This window comes from Mustela nivalis, assembly GCF_964662115.1.
Source record: "Mustela nivalis genome assembly, chromosome: 18".
NCBI lineage: Eukaryota > Metazoa > Chordata > Mammalia > Carnivora > Mustelidae > Mustela > Mustela nivalis.
The window spans coordinates 44,126,261-44,150,270 of NC_139037.1; the positions used below are offsets into that span (position 1 = coordinate 44,126,261).

At 55.6% G+C, this 24,010-nt stretch overlaps 3 protein-coding genes and 1 long non-coding RNA gene across 7 annotated transcripts; 3 read left to right on the plus strand and 1 right to left on the minus strand.

Annotated features, from left to right (window-relative positions):
- Positions 1-1,047: 1,047 nt before the first annotated feature.
- LOC309852454 (immortalization up-regulated protein) lies at positions 1,048-1,864 on the plus strand. Its single transcript, XM_082709111.1, has 4 exons — positions 1,048-1,216; positions 1,330-1,436; positions 1,530-1,604; positions 1,718-1,864. The coding sequence occupies exons 1-4, from the start codon at positions 1,195-1,197 to the stop codon at positions 1,826-1,828; spliced, it is 315 nt and encodes a 104-aa protein (XP_082565237.1). The 5' UTR covers positions 1,048-1,194; the 3' UTR covers positions 1,829-1,864.
- Positions 1,865-1,981: 117 nt separating this feature from the next.
- Positions 1,982-9,207, minus strand: YIF1B (Yip1 interacting factor homolog B, membrane trafficking protein). 4 transcript variants are annotated; one of them, XM_082709105.1, is made up of 8 exons: positions 9,065-9,207; positions 5,344-5,582; positions 5,155-5,259; positions 4,877-4,955; positions 4,685-4,742; positions 3,405-3,560; positions 3,217-3,310; positions 1,982-2,352 (listed from the first exon to the last, which is right to left on the minus strand). In XM_082709105.1, the coding sequence occupies exons 1-8, from the start codon at positions 9,105-9,107 to the stop codon at positions 2,197-2,199; spliced, it is 930 nt and encodes a 309-aa protein (XP_082565231.1). In that variant the 5' UTR covers positions 9,108-9,207; the 3' UTR covers positions 1,982-2,196. The 4 variants fall into 4 exon arrangements, with proteins under 4 accessions (XP_082565231.1, XP_082565230.1, XP_082565232.1 ...); XM_082709104.1 differs by having other exon boundaries at positions 9,056-9,182; XM_082709106.1 differs by lacking the exon at positions 9,065-9,207 and adding an exon at positions 8,895-8,972.
- Positions 9,208-9,285: 78 nt separating this feature from the next.
- LOC309852455 lies at positions 9,286-10,147 on the plus strand. Its single transcript, XR_014305214.1, has 2 exons — positions 9,286-9,572; positions 9,911-10,147. It is a non-coding gene; the product is annotated as an uncharacterized lncRNA (long non-coding RNA).
- Positions 10,148-11,452: 1,305 nt separating this feature from the next.
- Positions 11,453-23,532, plus strand: KCNK6 (potassium two pore domain channel subfamily K member 6). Its single transcript, XM_082709103.1, has 3 exons — positions 11,453-12,641; positions 19,323-19,718; positions 19,857-23,532. Exons 1-3 carry the CDS (start codon positions 12,320-12,322, stop codon positions 20,078-20,080), a joined length of 942 nt encoding a protein of 313 aa, XP_082565229.1. The 5' UTR covers positions 11,453-12,319; the 3' UTR covers positions 20,081-23,532.
- The last annotated feature ends 478 nt before the right edge of the window (positions 23,533-24,010 follow it).

Below are 24,010 nucleotides of genomic sequence, written 5' to 3' on the forward strand. Positions count from 1 at the left end.
CGGCCCAGCTGCTGGTGGCAAGCTGGCCTCACAGCAAGGGGAGGGGATGGCTCAGGCCTGCCCTCCCCAACCCCTCCCAGCAGCCTGACTGGCACAGCCCAGCTTGGGGAGCCCTCCAGGGAGAGCCACAGGGGCCAGAGCCTTGGACTTGAGCCATACTGTCTGGGTGTGAATCCCAGCTCTAGCCATTCATACTACACTGGCCCCTTGTCACCTTGTTTGGTCCCTCAGTGGTCTCATGGGTAAAATAGGGATAGTAACTAATACATACCTTCTAATTTAAAAAGCCTAAACATTATCTTACAAGCTGTGGATTCGTTTCTAGAACTGTGCGGAGCACGAATCCATGACAACCCCATAAGGAGGCTGCCATGTACGCGAATAAACTGAGGCACAGATGGGCAAAATGACTTTTCTGAGCTCATCCCACTACTGAATGATACAGTGTCTTCAAATTCAGGAGGTCGGTTCCAAGTTCCCACACTTAACCCCTTCGGGCATAGCTTCTCACGAAGGCATCCGGTGTGGTTAAAGCGAGCTAATGTGGGGCGCCTGGGAGGTGCAGTGGCTTAAGCCTCGGCCTTCAGCTCAGGTCATGATCTCAGGGTCCTAGGATCAAGCCCAGCATCTGGCTTTCTGCTCAGCAGGGAGCCCGCTTCCCCGCCCCCACCTCTCTGCCTGACTCTTTGCCTATTTGTGATCTCTGTCAAATAAATAAATAAAATAAAATCTTTAAAAAAAAAAAAAAAAAAGGAGCTATGGTGCGTGACGCCCTTGGAACAGTGCCTGGCCCGCAGTTAAGTACAGAGTGTTAGCGTTACAATGGTACAGAGGGCCCTGGGAGGCGCCCTCTTATTTCTTCAAAAGCAGGCATCTGACCCTTTGGGGAAAGCAGATGACAGCTTCAGCCCTCTCCCCAGATATCTACAGCTGCCCACACAGCACCCCCCCTCACTGGCCAAGGCTCACCAGGTGGAAATTTAGCAATCAACTGTCCACCCACCCCATTTCCCACAGAAAAAAATGCTGGGTGGTGCTGGGGAGGGGCTATGAGTCAAGGCTAAGGACTCTGACCCAGGTTGGGTGGGGCTCCTCAGAAGTCCCTGGACAGGCAGTTCCCGCTGCTCCTCCCCTCGTCCTTCCCCCTGCCCTCCGGCCACTGGCGGTTCTCCCCACAGACCTCCTCTTACCACCATGGAGTTCGACTTGGCCGCAGGTGAGCTGGGAAATGGGGCATTTGAGACGCAGGGAGCCAGGCTAAAACCCAGCAACCTCCTCCAAGGGCGCATGCGCAGCACCTGCACCAACCCACCCAACTTCTCTCCACAGCCCTAGACTCCAAGAAGCCTCAGGGGACGGGCCAGGGGGGAGACCATAAACACGGCCCCCACAAAGTTCAGGGCGCATCAGAGACAGGGGCGGCTGACAAACCAAGGGTAAGTCACCTTAGGACCAGGCACATCCCTCCTGAAGGGGACAGCGGCGGGGTCAGGGGTCCTGGTCTCACTGCCTCGCCTCCCAACTGGCAGGGCCACGGTCACCGCAGTTCCTCGGACTCCAGTAGCAGCAGCGGCAGCTCCAGCGACTCGGACATGGAAGGAAAGGTAAGAGGCTCCCCGCAAGCAGGCGCCCCAAGTGAGGGGAGAGTCCCGGACAGTCGTCTCACCGTCCTAACCTTGGCTCTCCCCTTCCATCTCCTCCACTCTCGGCCCCACAGCCTCACGCGGCCGCCTCGCAAGGACACGAAAGCACGCCGGCCAAGGTCAAGAAGCCCAAGGTGAAAAAGAAGAAGGAAAAGAAAGGGAAGGCGAAGGAGACTTCTCACTGACCGGCCCGGTGAAGTCTCATTAAACCTTTTCTCGGCTCTCGGGTAGCCTTCTGGTCGCCAAGCTGGGTACCGGCCCCGCCCCGCCCGTCCCCCTTCTCGGGGCCCGGCCTGCCCCCTGCCGGGCGGCCGCGCCAAAGAGAGGTGCGCACGCCGTTCCCATCACCGTTTATTGTTTCCGGAACAGCGGCCGCTCTACCGAGCGGCGGGTGCCGCTGGAAATCTCGGCACCTCGGCGACGGGGAGGGGCAGGGGCAGGGTCTCGGGGTGGGGGCGACGCCGGAGCCCCCGCGGGCGGGCGGGAGGATGAGCGGCAGCGGCGCGCGGCCGCGAGAAGCAGCAGCAGCCGGGGGGCGTGGGCCGGGCAGCCCTCACCGCACCAGGTGGAAGGTGAGCCAGTACATGAGCAGGGGCTGCGCCGCCGCCACCGCCATGGTCAGATACATGCGCAGCTGGTTCCTGGCCCCGCGTACCGGGACGCCCTCGGCCGCAGCCTCCGCCAGGATCTTCAGCCGCAACGTCCGGATCTGGGGCGGAAGGGGGTTCACCCTTGAGTCCCGCGCCGGGCGGAGGCGCGGGCAGGTACTTCCAAGTCCTGCCTCTCTCCCTCCACCGGGGCGGCTGGGTTCGAGTCTCTCTGCTCGTGGGGAGCCTAGGTTTCTCCCCACACAAACATCTCCTCTAAGGGATGGTGAGGACTTGCTTCTCCCCAAGGCTCGGGAGCAAATGTGAGGGCTCCGAGCTGAGTGAGACGCGGAGCTTCATACCCTGCCCGAGGAGGGCAGCAGGCTCAGCCGTGGCTGCTGCCACCCTGCTTATATTGGCCGGATGACAGTTTTCAACACAAGCCAGGAAGGTTTTTTTGTTTTTTGTTTGTTTTAACCTTTAAGTAATGACCTCTACGTCAGAGTTTCTCTGAGGGTGAGATTTGGCCAACCAGTTTTGCCCTCTGCTCCTCACACCTCCTCATGTGGCCTCCTCCCAGGGCCCTGGGGTGCCTTCATCATCACCCCCCTTTCTGCAAAACGGGAAACATGTTTACAGAGAGGAAGGAATTTGCTGGGGATCCAGAGAAGCTGTTTCCAAGGGTACCAAACCTCTTTTCATCCTAACAAACTCTGGCAGGAGAGCCCACCATGGAAGGGTGGTGTGAGGGTGAGGCCGCCTGGCTCCTGCTCCTGCTCTGCCTTCCCACCCCAGCTTAGATAACCCCCTCTTCCAGGAAGCCCTGCTGACCCCCAGGCTGAGACAGGCGCTTGAAGCCTCCTCAGTTCAGTGAAGGGGCTCTCACCTCAACTCCTTGCCTAACATCCTCTGCTTGGATGCCCCGGGGACCCCGACTCAGGGCTTGTGCCCTCAACCCTCCTCCTCCCCAGCCCCACCCGGCTCACCATGAACACAAAGATAGACACACAGCACCAGCCCAGCACCAGATAGTAGCCAATCTTTCCAAAGAGCAGGCCCATAAGGACCCCGCCAATCATCCTGGGGAGAGAGGGGAAGGCTGGTCTGAGGGCAAGGCCTCAGGGCTGGGGCAGTGGTGGGGGATGGGGTGGAAAGTGGGAAGGGGATTACTCACCCAACATATTTGTAGCCCAAGAAGGCCACCAGATCAATAGTGGTGAGGTCAGTGTTGACAGTGACCAGGTAGAGACTGAGCAGAATGGCCAGCACCTCCAGGGTCAGCCAGGCCAACGCAGAGCTTGCCTGCAGCCCGAGGAGGTCTGGGGAGAACCTGCGGGCACCAGACTGTCACCCTGATGGCCGGCTCACACCCTCCCAGAGCATCCAGCTGGAGACAGCCTGTGTTGGGTGGGGCTAGAGATTGAACAGTGACCAAGAGGGATCTGGATTCTATCTTCCTGGAAGTCTCGTGCCAGGGAGACAGGCGCTTGAAGCCTCGTGTCACTGAGGACCTGTCCTCAGTGACAGCCCTGAGAGGTCGGGGCTGGGATGAGGGAAGCACAGGGCATAGGAGGTGCCTGACTTACTCAGGAGAAGGTGTCACAGAGGGCACTGCCAGAGAAGAAGACACCTGAGCTGAGGCCTGAAGGAATAAGGAGTTGCCTGGTGGGGAAGGACCATGGCCTCTGCCATATCCCAAGTACAACAATTAACTGATTCTAATGACAGTTCAGTGCCACAAAAGAAATGAACTGGAGCCTATGAGTGAGATGTGGGGGCTTCACCCAGTTCAGGGTGGGAAGACTTCCCCGAGTAACTGACACCAGAGGGGAGATGTCGCAGGTGAGCAGGTGCTCAGCAGGTGATGCAAGGGAGGAATATACTCTGGAGCAAAGGGAATTGGATGTGCAAAGGCCCTGGGGTGGGAACGGACAGCACCAGGCCCTCTGGAGGATGGAACCAGGACTAGAATGGTGAAGCAGAGTCAGGACTCTGAGTCAGGACAGAGAGAGGCTGCAGGGAGGCAGTGTAGTGCGTGAAACTAAGGAGCCAGGGCTAGATCTGGGGATGGGAGAGCTCTGGGCAGCTTCTGAGCAGGGTAGACAGGGCCAGACCCAGGTCTCACACCAGATCTTCCTGGCTGCTGTTGGAGTCAGGGTACAGAGGGCATGTGGGCAAAGCAGCTGGTTAGGAGGCAGTGAGGAAGAGCTGGATCTGGTGGTGGAGGCTAAAAAGGATGGAGTCACCGGCCACAGGTGTTGTAATGGGCTGCAGGTGGGTGGAAAGCAAGGGAGGAGGCAAGGGTAACACTGACCATGACCCCAAGGGCTCTGTCCTGGACCAGATGGGTGCATGATGGTGCTGTTCCAAGACAGGGAGATCCAAGAGACCTTCCTGACTGCCCCTCAGCCCCCCAAACCTCACCCCACTCTGCCTACCCCAGGCCTCCCTTACCTATCCTGGGTCCCCAGCGCCAGGCCAGCCACCAAGACATAAGTGATGAAAGCCATAGCTGTGGGAGGCAGACACACAGACACTGGTCAGAGGAAGATGGACCATCCCAGGCCACTAGGCACCTAGACCTCTGCCCTAGACGTGCCCACCCAGAGGGAGGAGGGTGTGGGGCAGTGATGGGGAGGGGGAGACCTGGAATGTAGAGGTCAGGAGCATTGACGTCAAAGCGAGGAGCCACAGGTGTGTCTTGCTGGTACTGCACTTCCCAGTCCTGTGGGGAGAGTGAGGGGAGCAGGTGGGACCCACAGACTGGGCTCCTCCCATGCTGCTTCCAGGCCCCCTCTCGGGGCAAACCTACCCTCCCACTCAATACCTACCTGGCCTCTGACTCACCCTCTACCCCCACCCCCTACCAGCCCCAGACTGTCTCCCTCCTCGGATGGTGTTGCCCTCCGTGGCGCAGTGCTGACCTGGTGCAGGTAGGGGAAGACGAGTAGGCCCAGTTTTTTGCCCACATACATGGTGTCCACAGCAAAGTAGTACTTGAGCTTGGTGACGGGGATGAAGCGGTCGATCTAGGGGGAGGCAGAACCCACGCTTGAAGCCCTGGCCTCACGTCCCCTGCCTTTCCCCGACCCGAGGCAGCCCAGTGCACTCACGTTCTTATCCACCAGCTCCTTGCCCTGGGCGGCCAGGCTGCTCCCGTAGGCCATGGCCATGTTGGACACAGGATCCGCCAGGAAGGCAGCCTGGGGCGAGGCGGAGGCTGCAGGGTAGCCCAGGCCACCGGGTGCCCTCTGGGCCCTGTAGCCCTGGTTCTGGGCCGAACTCGTATCATCGAAGAGCTGGTGGGGGTCGGCCATGCCGGGCTGGGACACGGGGATCCTCCGTTTGGATGCTGCAGGGGAAGAGGGTGGGGGGCGTCATTCAGGCCGTAGGTGCTCTCTTCCCGCTGCCATGAAGCACTGGTTTTCAGGTCAGATGGGCATCGAGGCAGGTGCAAGGCGGGCTCTGTCTGCCTGTCCTCAATCCATCCAAAACACCACAGTGACAATGATGTAGAGAGCTACTTTGTGCTGGGCCTGCTGTTCACAGGATCCTGTCCTAAGCCTTTTACAAACAGGGTCTCGGTCAGTGTCTCCCTTTGCGCTCCCCTCCTTGTTGGCTCTAGCCACATGGGCTTCAGTGGCCAGCGAAGACACCAGGCATGCTCCACCTCAGGGCCTTTGCGAGTGCTGTTCTTCTGCCGGAATCCTTCCCCCCCGCACCCCCTGTGCCCACCCCATGGCTCCCTCCCCTCCTTGAGGTCTTGGCTCTGCAGTGCCTTCCCTACCATCCTGTCTCCAACCACATGGTCCTTGACAGCACTCCCCATCCCCCTTCCCTGGTGCACTTACTATACCCAGAACACACTAGCTCATACATTGGCCACTTTATTTTGTTCACTGTCTCCCCATTCAAATGGGAGCCCCCCAAGGTGGGGAGCTTGGTCTTGTTCATGCCTGGATCCCCAGCCCCTAACACAGGGCTGGAGTAGAGGGCTGATGAAATGCTGAGAAATGAGGGCCCACCCCATGTTACAGAGGTGGTGACAGGCCAGGATGGGGTGGGGTGGGTATGGCCTATGTGCAGCACCAGGCTGAGTGAGTGACAGGACAGGACTCTAGCCCAGGCGGGCCTGCTCAATGTTAAAGGTAATTAAACCCCAAGTGAGCACTTGCCACATCCTGTGCTGTGTTCTATGCGCTATGGACTAACTCATTTATCTGCATCAGTGCTATTGTCCACCCCTAGCCCTCGCCCCTGCTTTACAGACAGGAAAAGCCAGCCCCAGAGAGGTTCAGGCCCTTGCCCGAAGTCACTGGGCCAGAATGGAGCAGAGCCAGGCTTCAAGTTTTTAAAAGGTCCCTCTGGCTTCTTGTGGGTAACAAACTGGGGTGGGGGGGCAGGGAGAGGGAGGGAGCTGCTCCAGTGGGGGAGTGGTGGGGGGAGAAGAAGGGATGGAGGGGTGGGGGCAGTGGTGGAGGGGGGCTGCGGGTCAGAGGGTCAGGACTTGCTGGAGGCGTGCTTAGTCAGGGTAGGGTAAGGACGAGAGAAGAGAAAGGGAATGTGGAGAGGATGAATTTGAACCCAGCGCTCTGGACCCAGGGTCCCTGCTCCCAACCCGGAAGCAACACCAACCCAGCAGTTACTGAGTGAGCTCCTCCTGTGTCCCAAGCACCACTGTGGATCCAGGGAGCAAGTAAGAGGGTTACAGTTGGTTGGTGGAGAGGAACTCGATAATCTGTGTGCTGACTCGGTCCGCATCTCAGTTCTCTCTTCCGTGGAACAGTTCATGGCCCAAAGCCCAGTGATGCTCATAAACTCCTCAGCCCCTGGCCTGTTGATCCCTGTCCCTTACTGTCAATTACAAGGCCCTCGACTCTTCCTCTCAGTTTTCTGTCGCCTGAAGACAAATACAAGGGCGCTCAATCCCAAAGCCAGCAGCACTGATCCCAGCCCACTTAGCCCCAAGGCTCACCGGCATTTCCCCCTGCCCCTTTAGTGCAAGCCCTTCCTTACTCCCTGTTGCACCCTTCAGCTCTCAGTATTTTGGGTTCTGCCTCCCACTGACCTCCTAAACACCCCTCGACACTGCCAGCCCAAGGCCATAGCCACTGCCACCCAGCTTGAGCAGCATGTGATGCCACCATGCTCTCTGCTCTTTTGGCTTCCGAGACACTGCACCCACCTCCTCCTCTTTCCTGAGCCCCACAAACATCTCTTGAGCACCCCTGTGTGTTAGGCTCTGCTGCAGGCGTGGTGGACAGAGCAATGATCAAAAAGACCAAAAGTCCTGCCTTTATGGAGCTGAGGGTCTCCAGCTTGGTCCCTCTCCACCCAGCACTTTTTTCTTTTTTTTTTTTAGCTTCCTGAAACGTGTGGCCCAGTTTCGCACACTTCTGGCTTTGCCTCTCACCTGCCCGCAGCTTTCCCAGCCACTGTGCCCCTTGGGCGGTGGGTCCTGTCTCCAGCCACCACTTCTCTCCTGCTCCCACACCCAGGTCCATCCAGCTCCTGACAGTGCCCACCCCCCAGTGTCCAAGCTTCTGATTCCCCTTCTCTCTCGCACCCAATCAACTAATCGCCAGTTCTCACCCACTATGTCTCAATGTTTACCCTCCCCTTGCAGACTCCATGGTCTTGAACATGACTTAAATGTCCTCCTCCTAAATCCCCTTGCCCATTCTTGCTCTGCCAACCTTCTCTCCAGTCAGTAGTCACAGTGATCTTAAATGTGCAAGGGAACATCTCTTGTCCCTTGCCTAAGATCAGTCCCCACTGTGCGGGGAATAAAATCTACAGGCCTACAAGGCCTGGCATGACCCCAGCCTGGCCAGCCACCTTCGTTTGCTACCACTTGGGCCTCACTGCACCCAATCACACACTGGCCTCTTGGGCCCTGACTCTGCCAAGCTCCTGGCCCACACAGGCCTTGGAACATGCAGTGCCAGCACTGTGGAATATCTTCCCACGATTGATTAACACCTGCAACACAGCACGGAGGCTCTGTACTGGTAGCTCCCTGAGGACAGGAACCAGGGCTGTGGCCCCAGCATCACCCACCACGTAGTCCACCATGCACCTTATTAATGGCTGAAGGGAGGAACGAGGACATCAGGCCTCTGAACCTCCACTGAATCCTTGATTCTTCCCTTTACAGGGAAAAATCACTCCCCAGATTTTCCCGCTGACTTGCTTATTCCGAGTTTGGCGTCTGTCTCACCGCTAAACTCGGAGTTGGAAGTTACCAAGGACTACTGCTAGGCTGGTTATTACCAGGTACCCAGATTCCAGCACAGGTCCTGCCTGGCCCTAGGGGAGCTGAGGCAGGATCTGCTCAATGAAGAAATGAGATGCACGCACACTCAACAAGATGAAGAACTTCAAGAGAGATACAAATTAACAGAGACGGAAAAAGGAGTGTAGAGTACAGGTTCAAATCTTAAATGAGAGGTAAACAGGGTCCTCTCAGCTCACGAAGGGCTCTGAACGCTGTCCTGAGGAGCGTGGGCGACAGCCCGAGGCCACCGGCGGCTGGGGAGAAGGCTGATCGCTAACTGCAAATGAATGAAAGTCCCGTTTTCCTGTAGAGCACAATATCCTGCCCAAAGTTGTATTCTCCCAAAGTAATTTCCTAAAGAAGGATCGACCCCAACGCGCCCCCTACCCGGTCCTGGCATCCCAGCGCAGTGCACACCCCGAAGCTCCAGCTCCCTGACCCCGTGACCTCCGACCTGCAGCGACCTCGCCAACTGCCGCGGCGGCCCCGCCACGCCCCAGCCAGCCACCCCACCCCCACCGCCCCGATCTCCACGACTGGCCACGTACGCCACTTACGCTGCCGGGGCGTCCCCGCCGCCGCCAAGCCTGCCGGGTGCATCCTTCACCGTCGCAGCCGCCGCAGCCGCCGCCGCCCCAGCCACGGTTCGAAATGTGCCCGCCCGGCTCCCGTAGCCACGGCCCACCGACGACGCGACAGCCAATGGGTGTCACGATAGCTCAGAGGCCACGCCCCTCGCGGAGGCCCTTACGAGTTGGCAGTGGGTAAGAGGCGGGGACTGGAGGCCGGTGGCGGAAGGCGAGAGTCAGAGCTAGTGGAGCGAGAGGGCGGGGCCGAGGACAACCTAGGAGTTGGCTCTATCGTGCATGATGGGAAGTGTAGGCATCAAGGGATGAGACCGACGGGAAATGGAGACAGAGGATTGATTTGGGTCGCTGAGAGCACTGGGGAGCCAGGGAAGGGCGTGCGGCGGGGAGGAGAGATCCATTTGTATTCTCGAGGGGCCTAAGCGGAGTTGTGCAGACTCTAACGCTTATACAATTTCGGCAGACCTTAAGTATTAAGGTGAGTATTTAGAGTGAGAAAAGGGCACCCGATAAATTAGGTAGGAAGAACCAGGTGTCGTAAAAATGCTCGGGCGTCGCGACCTGGCTTTGCCGGGTTTGCCGAAACCACTGCGCAACCTCCAGCCACACGGAGCACGCCGAGGCACATCAGCAAGCGAGCAACCCTAAAAATGAAGGCTCCTTAGTCTCTCTGTCTCTCAGTCCCCTCCGCCTATCTCAGGCAAAAGTAATGGTAGAAGCTACTTCTGGGCAGTGATAGCACTCCGGAAGGATGCCAGCAAGTGACCCTGTCACTGTGGCTTTCCCGTTCTTCCTCTGAGATACTGTCTTTTCTAGGGACCTCGAGGACTGGTCTGGCCTCTCAGTTATGAGCCCTGGCTCAGTCGCGGTCCTTTTTTCATGACTGAGGTACCCGCATTCCTCCTCTGGACCCCTGGCTTATCATCCAGCCCTCCCCCCAACATTTTTCATCTGCAGCTCTCCCTGTCTTAAGTTCTTCCGTGAATATTTTGTGATATTAATATTAATAAAGGAAGCGTGTTGGCTTCCAGCTGGCCTCGTATTTACCCCTTACGAGTTGTGTGACTGGACCCCTTTTCAGCCTAAATGTTCTCATCTGTTTAATGGGAACGATATAGGAGAGGTCGAGGATTCACTACAAGGCCACTGTGTCCACAGGGCCTGACATAGTGTAAGCCTGTGATCACTGGCAGCTGCCGTTTTTCTGTTTTTATCATCAAGTGTCTCTTCCTGTGGGTTGTCAGCCTCAAGTTGGGCTCTGCCCCTAGAACTGTCACAGCTTCATAAATAGAACCAGCTGGGGTGTGTCCTAGCCAGGCCCCAAGCCCTGCTCCTTTGCCATTCTTATGTGGTCAGGATTCCTGGCTGCCCTCCAATGGCTATTAGGGAGAGTACTGAGTTACAGCTGGAAGTGTATGTGGAGAAAAACAGGGAGCAGGGAAGAACTCCCACCCCCCTAAATAGAGGGGTGTACTGTGGTTCTGCTAGGAAGAGGGACCCTGGCCTACTCCTGCTCTCCCTTAATGCCTCAGTTCAAACATCCCTTTCCTTAGGAAGCTCTCTTCACCCCATCTAAGTTGGATCAGTTTTCTCCTCTGGGTTCCTGGGGGATCCATTCCCAGTCTTTTCGGTGTCCCCCGTCCCAGCTCCAGTCACTCTGTCTGTGCTTCCCTCATCACACCCCTGACCTTCTTGGCTGCCACTCTGGGAGCACCCCTCTCCCCGCCCCCAGGGCCAAGGTCTAGAACTTGAAGTGCTGGGACCCCACCCACCCCCTGCCACGGTGGGCTAGGTCTAGAGCTGTCTGGGTCACTGCTGTGTCCCCACCAAAGGGCCAGATACGAAGTAGGTGCTGAACAGATATTTGAGCTAAGGATCCTCCCTTTGTCCGTGAGGGATAGGGGAAACCTGCCTTGTGGTGTCCCTTGTTGTGAATTATTATCATTATTATTTTTATTTAAATTCAAGTTAGTTAACATATAATGTATTATTAATTTGGGGGTAGAATTAGTGATGCCCAGTGCTCGTTCCATCAGGAGCCCTCCTTTAGGCCCATCACCCAGTTCCCTATCCCTTCACTTACCTCCCCTCCAGCAACCTTCAACTTGTTCTGTACAGTTAAGATTCTCTGAATTTTTTTTAAAGATTTTATTTATTTATTTGACAGACAGAGATCACAAGTAGGCAGAGAGGCAGGCAGAGAGAGGGAGGAGGAAGCAGGCTCTCTGTGGAGCAGAGAGCCTGGGATCATGCCCTGAACTGAAGGCAGAGGCTTTTTTTTTTTTTTTTAAGATTTTATTTATTTGCTTGACAGACAGAGATCACAAGTAGGCAGAGAGGAAGGCAGAGAGAGAGGGGGAAGCAGGCTCCCTGCTGAGCAGAGACCTGGGTGCAGGGTTCTATCCCAGGACCCTGAGACCATGACCTGAGCTGAAGGAAAAGGCTTTAACCCACTGAACCACCCAGGCGCCCCCTCTGAAAATTTTTTAAAGATTTATTTATTTTAGAAAGAGAGAGGGATTGTGCGCCTGTGAGTAGGGGGAAGTGCAGAGGGAGAGACTCCTCAAGAAGATTCCGGGCTGAGCCAGGTCCGACCCCAGCAGGATCCCATAGCCCATGAGATCACACTACCTGAGCGCAAACCAAGAGTCCTGCGCGCCCAGCACCCTGAGTCCCCCAGGCGCCCCCCTCCTTGTGAATTATACAGTGTCCCCTCCGGGCGGGTGCAGCCCCAATCCAGAACGCAGGACTAGGCGAATGGAGCAAGGACCGAATTTCAGTCTGTCCCCTTGTCTCCAGCCACGCGCCTCGATGCAGTGCACAATCTTCGTGATGGCCCCGGGGAGTTAGGGAGCGACTTCCCGGTCGGCCAGTGGAAAAGAGTGGAGATTTTCTCTAACTTAGGGAGCCCAGGCTACTGGGAGGACGAGAGGGAAGGAATGGAAGGAATGGAGAAACCCCTCCACCCTGTCCATCCTGTTGGTGTCCTCGGTCCAGGAGCGCGGGGCTCCGCCCTCTCGGCACTCAACACCTGGCGCTGGGGCGTGCCTCAGTTTACCGGAGGCGGGGCCTCCCCCCCCCCCATTTTTCCCTCTTCCTCTTCGGGGCGCCCGCAGCCGCGCCTCGAGCCCTGCCGGAACTGAAGCTGGGCTCCGGGCTGCCAGGAGGCGGGGGCCACGTCAGCGGGGCGGCGGGGGCGGTGGAGAGCAGGTCGCGGCGGGCGCCATGCGGCGGGGCGCACTCCTGGCGGGCGCCCTGGCCGCGTACGCGGTCTACCTGGTGCTGGGCGCGCTGCTGGTGGCGCGGCTGGAGCGGCCCCACGAAGCTCGCCTCCGGGCCGAGCTGGAGACGCTGCGCGAGGAACTGCTGCGGCGCAGCCCGTGCGTGGCCGCCCCGGCCCTGGACGCCTTCGTGGAGCGGGTGCTGGCGGCCGGACGGCTGGGGCGCGCTGCGCTCGCCAACGCTTCAGGGCCAGCCAACGCCTCGGACCCCGCCTGGGACTTTGCCTCGGCGCTCTTCTTCGCCAGCACGCTGGTCACCACCGTGGGTACGTGAGCGCTGCCCCATCTGGGGACCCGGGCGTCATCGCGAAGTACTCTTATCCCCGCAGATCGCTTCCAGTCCGCTCTGGGACTAGGATCCCCCAGGAAAACCCCCAACGAGGACCTAGGGTGCACACCGGCGAGAACTCCCCCTTTGGTTAACCCCCATCGAAGCCCTTCCTCCCAGCAGGAATCCCCCAACACAGTTCCCTTTGGGACTAGGGCTGCCCTCAGAGTACCTTCCAGGGAGCATTTGGGACCCCATTCCTCTGCCTGAACCCCCTTGGAGACCCGTGCCCGTCCAGTCCCCTCTGGGCCTAGGATTATGTTCAGAGACCTCCAGCAAAAACCTAGGACCCTGCTTCGGGGGACCCTCACCCCCTCTGGACCCGGACCTCAGACACGCAGGGACCTCTGTCCTTGTCTCTGGGCTCAGACTGCCATTCTGTCCACAATGTCTCCTGAGTCTCCAGATATGTCCTTTGGGGATGCTCCTTGGGAAGTCCTACCGCAGCCTCCTCCTGGCCCTGGTGCCCCAGTGAGGACAGTGAATGTCTATATCCTCTCAGGGCACCGTTGCTAAAGACCGCACTGCCAGTACAGATCCCTCAACAGGGACCTGGGCCCTGATGGGTGACTTCCACCCCCCTGGACCTAGACCACTCCCCAGCAAGGGCACCCTGCCCTCCTCCAGACCAAGGACCACCCCTCAGCCTCATATTCCCCAGCAGGTAGCCCTGACTGTAGATACAGGACCCCTCCATCTTGACATCTCCCCTGTATTGGGAGCCTTCAAGGCAGGGGTTTCCTTCCCAACAGGACCATCCCATTCCCTCTGAACCTGGGACTTCCAGGTCAGCAGCTCCCCAAGAGTGGATGTGTGAGAGGGACCCGCCGTGGAGGCAGCTAGAGCGCCCTCCAGAAAGGATCTCTGGCTTTCCCACCAGAAGCCTCTCAGCCAGGACTTCCACCTCTGCAGTCCCAGAACCAGCTCCAACAAAACTTCTAGCACTTTCCAAACTAGGGACATCTCCGTGAGAGTCACTTTGAACGCAAGAACCCCTAGATGAGACTCTTGCCACTCTCTGGACCCTGGAACCCTTCAGTAAGAGCCCTGGAACCACCTGGACTTTCTATCAGGAGGGACCCCGGTGCCTCCCACACACACTGTCATCGAGAGCAGAATCCCGCTTCACACCCTCCACCCCCCAGGATGCCAGCTGAGAGACTCTGTTCTCTGCACCCACTACCCCTGTCCCGGGAGCCCCTGCTCACCCTGGACTTCCTAAGAAGGGGAATCTGCTGGGCACCTGACTCCCCTCTAATCTTCTCCAGACCCACAAGTGGGACCTCCATCTCCACCCCAACACTGCTCCCCTTGGCTTTGGACTGGAAACTCTCCCCTCTGTCAAGGACACTCCAGGCCCTCAGCACCCTGGAACCCTTCTCAGTACCCACTCGTGACCTCTTTCCACCCTTCACACTCTCAGCCAGGACCTGGGACACCCGCCTCCTCCCATCATCCCTGTAGCATTGTCTACTCCCATCACATCCCCTCAAGCTTCCACAGGCTCAGAAGCGCCCTTGCCTGAGGATTCCCCTCCCAGTTCTATTTCATGATTGGCAAGATGCCACCAGCAGTGCCTGTCCCCTCCTTCCTTGGGACTCAGGACCCCAGCCCTGAGCCAGGATCCATTCTGAACCAGGACGCTGGCCTCTGATTTCAGGTTACTGACTCCCCTTCTCTGAACACCCCTCTCCACCAAGTGGAACTGACCCCCTCCCCCCAGCCCTATTCTAAAAATCCTTTCCTGCTTCAGCACCCAGACCTGGGAAATTCCTTTGTCATCAGGTTCTGCTGCTCCTCCCACTGCCTTTCCCCAGCCCCCAAACTTCCTCTTCACCTCTACTGGGGATTTGGACTGGGGGAGGAAGCTGGGACAGGCCCAGACTCTTAACTCCTCCACCTCCCAGAAGTAGCAGATGGCCACTGGCTTGGAGCTCTGTGGTGTGGACCAGCAAACCAAGACCACAGGCAGCAGGGCTGGGTACTTCTCCCAGACTCTGTTCTACCCAGCTGGCCGGGCCTGTCCGACCTGCTCCTAGGCTCCACGGGGTCCCTTCAGCGTCTCTCTCTACCTCCTTCCAGATCCTGGCTTCTGAGAAGTCGTCCCCGCCAGGACAGGTGCAGAAGCCAAACTCAAGGCAGGCACAGCCTGGGTTTGCCTTTCTGTGCAGCTGTTGCTCCTTTGGGCCTCGGGGGTTGTAGCTCATCTCTGAAATGGAGATCGTAACAGTCCCCACATCACAGTAATCATGAAACCTATAGAGGACTTAGCACGGATGGCCTTTACCTTGGTCAGCACACGGCTTTGAGAGGCAGGTACCATTCGTGGCGCTGTTTTCTCATCGAAATACGCTGAAGCCCAGAGAGATTGGACAGTTTGCCCAAGACCCCACAGGTAGGGACGTGCAATGTGGAGAGTTGAACTGACGCCACGAGGGCTCAGAGTCCTGTGCTTTTAACCAACACACCACTTGGGGCTTCCTCGGCTTGCATGGAGAAGGGTGATACACGTGTGTAGTGTGGAAGGAAAGGTTATTCTGACATTTGTTTAAAATGGTAGGTTTTTGCCATAGGGAAGAGAGACTGACCTCAGCTCTAAACATAGTGAAGGCAGCTGGAGATTTAGAGCCGAGGGTGGCCTCAGGGGTTCAGTGGTTGGAAAAATGACTGAGCGGTGACACGGAGGGGAGGAGGGATTCTTCCTAAAGTGGCTTAGGATCGCAGCTAAAACACAGCGGAGTCAAGACAAGAGTGCAGAGGAACCCAACTGACCATTTGGTCAAGGAGAGAGTCCTCGTCCGTGGGAAGTAATGGTAATAACAGGTTTACTGAGCCTGGGTTGTAATCATTGTCGGTGAACCCGGAGCCCTGAATGTATCGAGAGAAGCAGAAAACCAGACATGATTCAGAAGAGTGTCCTGGTTGTGTCATAGGCCCGCGTCTTTTGTGGAAGACCTGGGCCTGGACTCCGCCGATGCAGCCGCAGCTGGGCCAATGTCTGTAGTTGAGGCCTTGGTGGAGGGTCAGTCCCCTGGAACTGGGAACCGGGAGAGGGGAAGTGAGCATGACAATCACACTAACTCTTCCCATGCCCTTGTTCAGTGCTGCGTCCTGTCCCAGCCAGAGAGGGTTACTGCACTTGTCCTTGAAGATGGGGGCTGTTCATGAGCCCATTTGGTGGTACTAGGGGCCAACTGGGGCTCAGAGAGGAGAAGGCACACGACCAAGGTCAGGCAGGGAATACGTGGCGAAGCCCTGATTGGCACTCAGCTATTAGAGGTGGTCAGTAAAGGCCCACAGCTTCTGTTCTATGTGAACTCTATGGTTTTTCTGTTTATAAGGTTTTTGTGTCATTTGCAAACCTATCATTTCAGCTGGGCTGCCGGAGTTTCTCCATCTAAATCCTTGTGATTAATGAGGGTTGGAGCCATAAGTGATAAATCTCACAGAACAGTTGCTTATATAGATGAAAGTTATTTCGTGCTCACATTCAAGGTTATCAGTCCAAGACCAGAATGGTGCTGTATGGTCAGAGACCCTTGTGGTCCTCTGTGCAATTTCCATTCACAAGGTTACCTCATGGTCCAATATAGCTACTCAAGTCCAGCCTTCATGTTTGTGTTCCAGCCAGCAGGAGGAGGAAGGAAAGAAAGGGGATAGGCATCCTCCTCTTTTTTTTTTGTTTTTTTTTTTTTTTTTTAAAGATTGCATTTATTTGAGAAAGAAAAAAGAAGCAGAGGAGGAGGGTCAGAGGGAGAGAGAGAAGCAGACCCCCGCTGAACAGGGAGCCAGAAGCAGGCTTGACACTGGACTGGAGTTTTGGAGGGTCCCTGGGTGGCTTAGTCAGCTGGGCATCTGCCTTTAGCTCAGATCCTGATCTCAAGGTCCTAGGATTGAGCCCAGTGTCAAGCCGGCTTCTGGCTCCCTGCTCAGCTGGGGGTGGGGGGTGTCTGTATATTTTAACACAGCTTTTAAAAACTAGGGTAAAATGAGTTTTGCTGGACACTCCTCCCTTGCAGCTAGGCATGACTTCCGGAATAATTTCTGATCAGTGAGTTATACCCGAGAGAAGCAAGCAACTTCTAGACATTTTTGTCCAGCAAACACCTAAAATTTACCATCTTAACCATTTTTGCGCATACAGTTCAGCAGTAGTAAGCACATCCAGACTGTTACACAACCATCACCTCCGTCCATCTCCAGAACTCTTTTTATCTTCCACAACTGAAACTACAGGGGGGCCTGGCCAGTTCATTCGGTGAAGCATGCTACTCTTTCTCTCAGGCTTGAGAGTTCAGGCTCCACATTGGGCACAAACCTTCCTAAAAAAAAGAGAACACTGGGGCATCTGGGTGGTTCCGTCGATTAAGCATCAGACTCTGGATTTGGCTCGGGTCTGATGTCAGGGTCATGAGATCGAGCCCTATGTCCAGCTCTGCCCTGCATGTAGAGTCTGCTTGGGATTCTCTCTCTCCCTCTGCCCCTCCTGGCCCAGGTCATGTGTGTACTCTCTCTCTTTAAAAAAGAGAGAAAGAGGGGCACCTGGGTGGCTCAGTGGGCTAAAGCCTTTGCCTTAGGCTCAGGTCATGATCTCGGGGTCCTGGGATCAAGCCCCGCATCAGGCTCTCTGCTCAGCGGGGAGCCTGCTTCCCCCTCTCTCTCTGCCTGCCTCTTGTGATCTCTGTCTATCAAATAAATAATGAAATCTAAAAAAAATAAAATAAATAAAAAAGAGAGAAAGAAAGAGACCTGAAACTATACCCATCAAACAGTATCTCCCCATTCTCCACTCTCTGCAGCCCCTGATAACCACGATTCTACTTTCTGTTTCTATTTCTATGAACTACTCGAAGTGCCTGGGATCAGTGCAAACATACAGTGTTTGTCTTTTTGTGACTAGCTCGGTTCACTGAGCGTAATGCCCTCAGGGTTCATCCTGCTGTAGCCTGCCTCAGAATTTGTTTTTCCCGGCTAAATAATATCCCATTATATGTATATCCCACCTTTTGTTTACCAGTCATCTGTTGGTGGACCCTTGGTGGCTTCGTGTTTTGGCTCTTGTGGTCTCTCTTCAGGCCTGGCTTCCGGTTCTTTTGAGAAAGGACAGGTGAATGCCCGCTTGTGTGTGCGGGTTCCGCATTTTCTTATTGATCACAGGGTGAACCCATGGTCATTTTGGCATCACATTTTTTTAAAAAGATTTTGTTTTATCTACTTATCAGAGAGAGAGATTGAGAAAGAGAGAGAGAGAGAGCACATACACAAGCAGAGGGAGCCACAGGCAGAGGGAGAAACAAGCTCTCTGCTCACCAAGGAGCCTGATGTGGGGCTTGATCACAGGACCCTGAGATCATGACCTGAGCTGAAGGCAGCCGTTTAACTGACTGAGCCACTCATGAGTCCCTTGACACAACATTTTACTGTCAACATAAACCAGGGCCCTTACCGCCCCCAGTCATATCTCTGACCCTTTGATTTTATTTATTTGTGGAAAAAAAAAAAGAGAGAGATTTTAAATTACACATGGCCGAAGTGGGCCAGTGTCCCCCATGCCCGAACTCTCTTTGACCCTCTTTCTGTTTGCAGCGCCCACAGCCACACTGACCTTCCCTGCATTCCCACAGCCCTCCGGGAGCCAGGTGGGGCTCATCACACCCATTTTAGAGGAAGGGACATGGAGGTTCTGAGCTAAGCATAGAGCCTACACCATTCATTATTCTGATTATATGATCGAGGGCCTGCTCTGGGTCAGATGCTGGGGCTTTGGCAGTGAGTGAACCAAACAGGCAGGAGCCTCTCCTGTCCTGCAGCTGCACTCTAGTCACGAGAGGGATGCCAACCAAATAAGTAAACCACATGGTTTACCAGAAGGTTGAAGCACTATGAAAACAAACCAAAAAAAAAAAAAAAAAAAGACTTTGGTCAGAGGGTGTAACAATTTAATAAGACAGTAAGGAAAGTCCCTACTGAAAAACTGACATTTGGGCAAAGACCTAAAGGGAGGAATAGAGGGTACCAGCCTTGGGGGGAGAGCTTTCCATGGGGGAGAAGAATAGTCATGCACTGTGCAAAGGCTCTGAGGTGGGAGTGTGCCACGGGGGCCTTGTGGGTCATGATGAGGGCTTTGTCCTTTCACTTGAATGGAATGGAGCCACAGACGGGCTCTAGGTGTGGGAGGATCATGACCTTACTCAGGTGTTCATAGGGTCCCTCTGGACCCTATGTGTGAGGTGGGGGGTGGAAACGGGGGGATTGACGGCAGACAGACTCGGGCAAGGGCGGGAGTGAGGGAGAAGGGAGTCCAGGGAGGGAGGAGGCTGCTGCCTTAGATAGGCCCAGGGTTAGGCCTTGGGGCTGGGGTGGGGTGAAGTGACCGGGTTTAGGATCGCATGGAGCTCAAGACAACAAGACTCCCTGGCAGGTGGAAAGTGGGCGTGAGAGTCATGGATGACAAGGCTCGCAGCCTGAGCAGTGGAGGGACGGCGGTGCCATTGCTGGAGATGAGAGGCTGTGGGAGGGGCAGCTTTTGGGGGGTAATGAAGTGTCATTTATGGTGGCCACAGCCCCCCCCCCAATAGATGCACCAGGCTGATGGCAGGATTTCCCCTTGCTCCCCCAGGCTATGGGTACACAACGCCACTGACCGATGCAGGCAAGGCCTTTTCCATTGCTTTCGCGCTCCTGGGCGTGCCGGCCACCATGCTGCTGCTGACGTCCTCGGCCCAGCGCCTGTCACTGCTGCTGACCCACGCACCCCTCTCCTGGCTGACCACGCGCTGGGGCTGGGGCCTCCGGCGGGCAGCCCGCTGGCACCTGGTGGCGCTGCTGGGTGTAGCCGTGACCGTCTGCTTCCTGGTGCCGGCTGCCGTCTTTGCCCACCTGGAGGAGGCCTGGAGCTTCCTGGACGCCTTCTACTTCTGCTTCATCTCCCTGTCCACCATCGGTCTGGGTGACTATGTGCCCGGAGAGGCTCCCGGCCAGCCCTACCGGGCCCTCTACAAGGTGCTGGTCACAGGTGAGCGGGCCTGTGGGCTGGCCGGGGCGGGGCAGGGGTGGGGGGGCACAGCCTTGCCCTGGAGGGTCTCCAGGGTTGGGGGGGGAGCCCTGCCCTGCGGGTCTGAGCCTGCCCATCACCCCTCCACCCTCTCCACAGTCTACCTCTTCCTGGGCCTGGTCGTCATGATGCTTCTGCTGCAGAGTTTCCGTCACGTGTCGGACCTTCATGGCCTCACGGATCTCATCCTGCTGCCCAGTCCGTGTCCTGCCAGCTTCAGCGAGTCTGAGGATGATCGTGTGGGCATTGTAGACCCCCAGCCAGAACCGCACCAGCAGCTCGCTGCTGACGCCCACCCCGACTACGCCTCCATCCCCAGGTAGCCGGGGCGGGTGCCCTGAGGCTGGCAGGACCTGGCCCGCGGCTTAGGGGCCCCCGTGACTGAAGTGGCTCTACTGGACCGTCCTTGAGCACAGGCCCGTGTTCGCAGGGTTCACGAGGCATTGCCACCAGCTGTCCGTCCTTTGTTGTACCTGTCCCAGGCTCCACGGGGCACCGCCATGGCCCTGTTTTGGGAACCCCCTCCCTGCCCCTTCTCTTACTCCCCTAACTCTGGGCTCTCTGGCTTTCCCTCTCACTCTTTTTGTGTCTCATTCTGTCACTGACTCCATCTGCCTCTCCCTCAGCCACTCTTCACTGGCCCGTTCTAGCAGTTTCTAGGATCAGACCTCATTTCTGGCACCTGATGGGTCACTATACTTTGGGCAAGTGGCTGCCCCTGTCTGGGCTTTGATCTCCTCATCTGTCAAATGGAAAGAATATATTCATTCATCTAGAACTCCCTCTGGGCAGGCTGCAGGCTGGGCAGCGTGAGGGACCCAGGAGCATTGAGGTGGCCCTGAGCCCAGCTTTCCTGGGTTCCCAGTCCAGTGAGGAAGACAGATCTGTCCCCACACAGCAGCCATCCAGGATAGGCAGGACTTCACGGAGGCGGCAGAGAGGTATGTTCCAGAAAGCATGGGTGGAGGGGGCGGGGTTCAGGGGGAGGAAGCACAGGGATTGGGCCCAGTACAGCCTGCAAGGTCAGGGAGGGCTTCCTGGAAGAAGGGATAAGGACGCAGGGGAAGAAGGTGGACTTGACTTGTTTTTCTCAAGTGACGCTAGGGAGCGAGATCCGTGTGGAGGAGCCCGGGCATAGGCCTGTGGGATAGAACCCTTCTCGGCCACCCAACCGGCTAGAAGCTGAGACAGGACCCAGCCTGGATCCGGACGGCGCAGACAGCCCTGCTCTGAGCCGGGATCCTAGTGTAACAGCTGTCCCCACCTCCTGAGGCTAACTGTATAAAGTACACTGGCCTCTGGAGCCAGCCTGCTTGGGCTCAGATCCCAGCTCTGCTGCGTCCTGCCTCTGTCCTCGGGCAGTCACTTCACCTCTGTGATTCTGAGTTATGTCATCTGTAAAATGGCCACAAGAACAGTAATTACTTCCAAGATGATGTCACAGAGCCAGCCCCGGTATTCTGTGCTTTCTTTGGCCAGGCCCTGCTCCAGGTACTTTACATATGAGGAAGGTAACATCTTCACCTTTTTCGGCAGATGAGGAAACTGAGGCACAAGGTCTCAGACACAGAACTAGGAGGTGACAGGTTTTCTGCGTACTGGTACGCAGCTGGTACGTCAGAGCACTTGCTAGCCATGGGCCCATCTATTGAACCATTCCCTCTGCCAAGCCTGGTGGAAGTTACGGAAGGGATGGGACATTTGAGCAGGACCTTGATAACATTCAGGAAGAAAGGGCGCAGGAGGCACTCCAGGCAGCGGAAACTGTGTGCGTCTGGAGGTAGGAAAGCCTGTCAATGTCAGCTTCAGGCAAGTGGTTTACTGTCACCAGAATATGGGGGGAGGGGGAAGGAGGGAGGAGTGGTGGATATGGGTGGATCTTAAGTGTCCTTAAATGACCAGTTTGGGAACCTGGCCTCTTTCTTGAAAGCACTAGAGAGCCATGGAAGGTTTTTGAGCAAGAGAGGGCTGTGGTCGGATTTGGGCTTTAGCTGCTGTGTGGAGGTGGACCAGAGCAGGAGACTGAGCTGGGTGCACAGCGGGGGTTGGTGCAGGAACAGAGCAGAGGACGATGGCATGGGCAGGGCCGAGGGAAGGGAAGAGGGGCCGTGGAGGGGTCATGCCCAGGAGGCCAAGTGGGCAGGCCCTGTGTAGGCCTTACAGTCTTGGGCAAGACAAGGCTGGGGAAAGGCACAAGGATGGTTGGCTGCCCCTGAGATAGGGACCTGGGAGGAAAAAACACATTTGAAGGGAGACACTGAGGCTTGTTTGGAACATGGTGGGTGTGAAGGGCTAGAGGGGCATCCAGAGGAAGGCATCAGAAGGTGTCAGGCTGTGGTTGAGGCCGGAGACAGATGGGGGAAGCGAAGCCAGGATGGCAGGTGTGGCGGCCCTGGGTTTGGGGGAAGAGAGAACACCAGCCTTGAGAAGTCAGCTTTAGGGTATTTCTGTATCTGTATCAGTAAGAAAACACTTGTGATGAGCACTGGGCGTTATATGGAAATGATGAATCACTAAACTCTACTCCTGAAACTAATATTACACTAGATGTTAACTGACTAGAATTTAAAATAAAAATTTAAATAAAAACTTGAAACATTATAAAAAACTAAGGAAAATTTGGTCTCCAAGTTACAAGATCCTGACTGGCCACTGGCTAAAATAATGAGATGATTGTATATTGCCCATCACCAGAGTTGGGGAGAGCTCTGGGCAACCATACAATCCATAGCTCCAGGAGGATCTTGTGGCCTGAGGCTACCGATCTCTTTTTTCTGCCACCTTCAGCTGAAGGCTTGGCTCCACATAGGCTCTCCTCATGGCCCTAGAGTGACTGCCAAAGGTCCAGACATCACAACCAGATGTGATCATTTTTAGTGCAAGAAGAGAGGAGCATCTCTTGCCATATTGTCTCTTTGGAAGCAAGGAAACCTTTCCGCTAAAGCCTCCCTGCAGTGACTTCCTCCTCTCATTGTCCAAAATTGGCTTACTTGGCCATTGTGATGGAGCCACCACAATTAACTTGGATTCCTCAGGATTCCCCCCTGCCACCTGGAATTGAGGCTGAGCCTGAGATTTTGGTCTGGAAGCTGGTGATTGGACTTCTGTTAGAAAGGCAGGAGGAAGAGAATGGGCAGACATTGATTAACTAAGCAGTCAGGGTCATCATGTACAGTTGTGCAAGTCGGGAACTACATAGGGGATGTCTGGCTGGCAGGGTGGAAACAAACAAGGGCTGAAGTCCAAGGCTGAAAATGACCCAAAGGGACTCCTCACTGCTTCTCTTTCCAGATTCCTCTAGATAAAGAAATCAGGCCCCATTTAACTCAAGACATGGGGGGGGGGTAAAATTTCAGGCTAAAAACTCGAAAGGTACAAAAGAGTGTGCAGTGGAAAGTCAATCTTTCTCTAGCACTCAGGCTGTGTTCACTGATTTTGCAGGTTTTTTGGGTAAATATCAGCAATATGTATGTGCCTATGTGTGTCATTTATTTTTTCTTCACTCTGCTCGAGTGAAGGAGTGAAGGAAAGGTGGTTAAAACCACATACTGTAGAGGCAAAAAGTCCCTGGGTATAAGTCTGAACTCTCTCACTCCCAAGCTCTGTGGCTTTGGGCAAGTGATTTCACCTCCCGGTGCCTGAGTTTCCTAATCTGTAAAACGCGTTGATAACAGCACCTACCTCATGGACTTGTTTGAGAATTTAGCAACTTAATATCTGTAAAACTCTTAGACCAATGTCTGGTACTCAATAAATTGTTGACTAATGATTATTATCCTCTTTGCTGCACCTGGCTTTTTTTTTTTCCTTTTTATTTATTTATTTTTTAATGTAAGACATATATATACAACTTTTTATTTTATTTATTTATTTTTTAAAGATTTTATTTATTCATTTGACAGAGAGAGATCACAAGTAGGCAGAGAGGCAGGCAGAGAGAGAGAGAGAGAGAGAGAGGAGGAAACAGGCTCCCTGCTGAGCAGAGAGCCGGATGCGGGACTCGATCCCAGGACCCTGAGATCATAACCTGAGCCGAAGGCAGCGGCTCAACCCACCGAGCCACCCAGGCGCCCATATACAACTTTTTTAAAAGATTTTTTTTTTTTTTTTTTTTTTTTTTAATTCAGTTGAGTGAGAGCTCAAGAGCATGAGCAGCGGGGAGGGTCAGAGGGAGAGGGAAAGGCAGACTCCCCGCTGAGCAAGGAGCACAACGTGGGGCTTGATCCTGGAACCCTGAGATCATGACCTGAGCC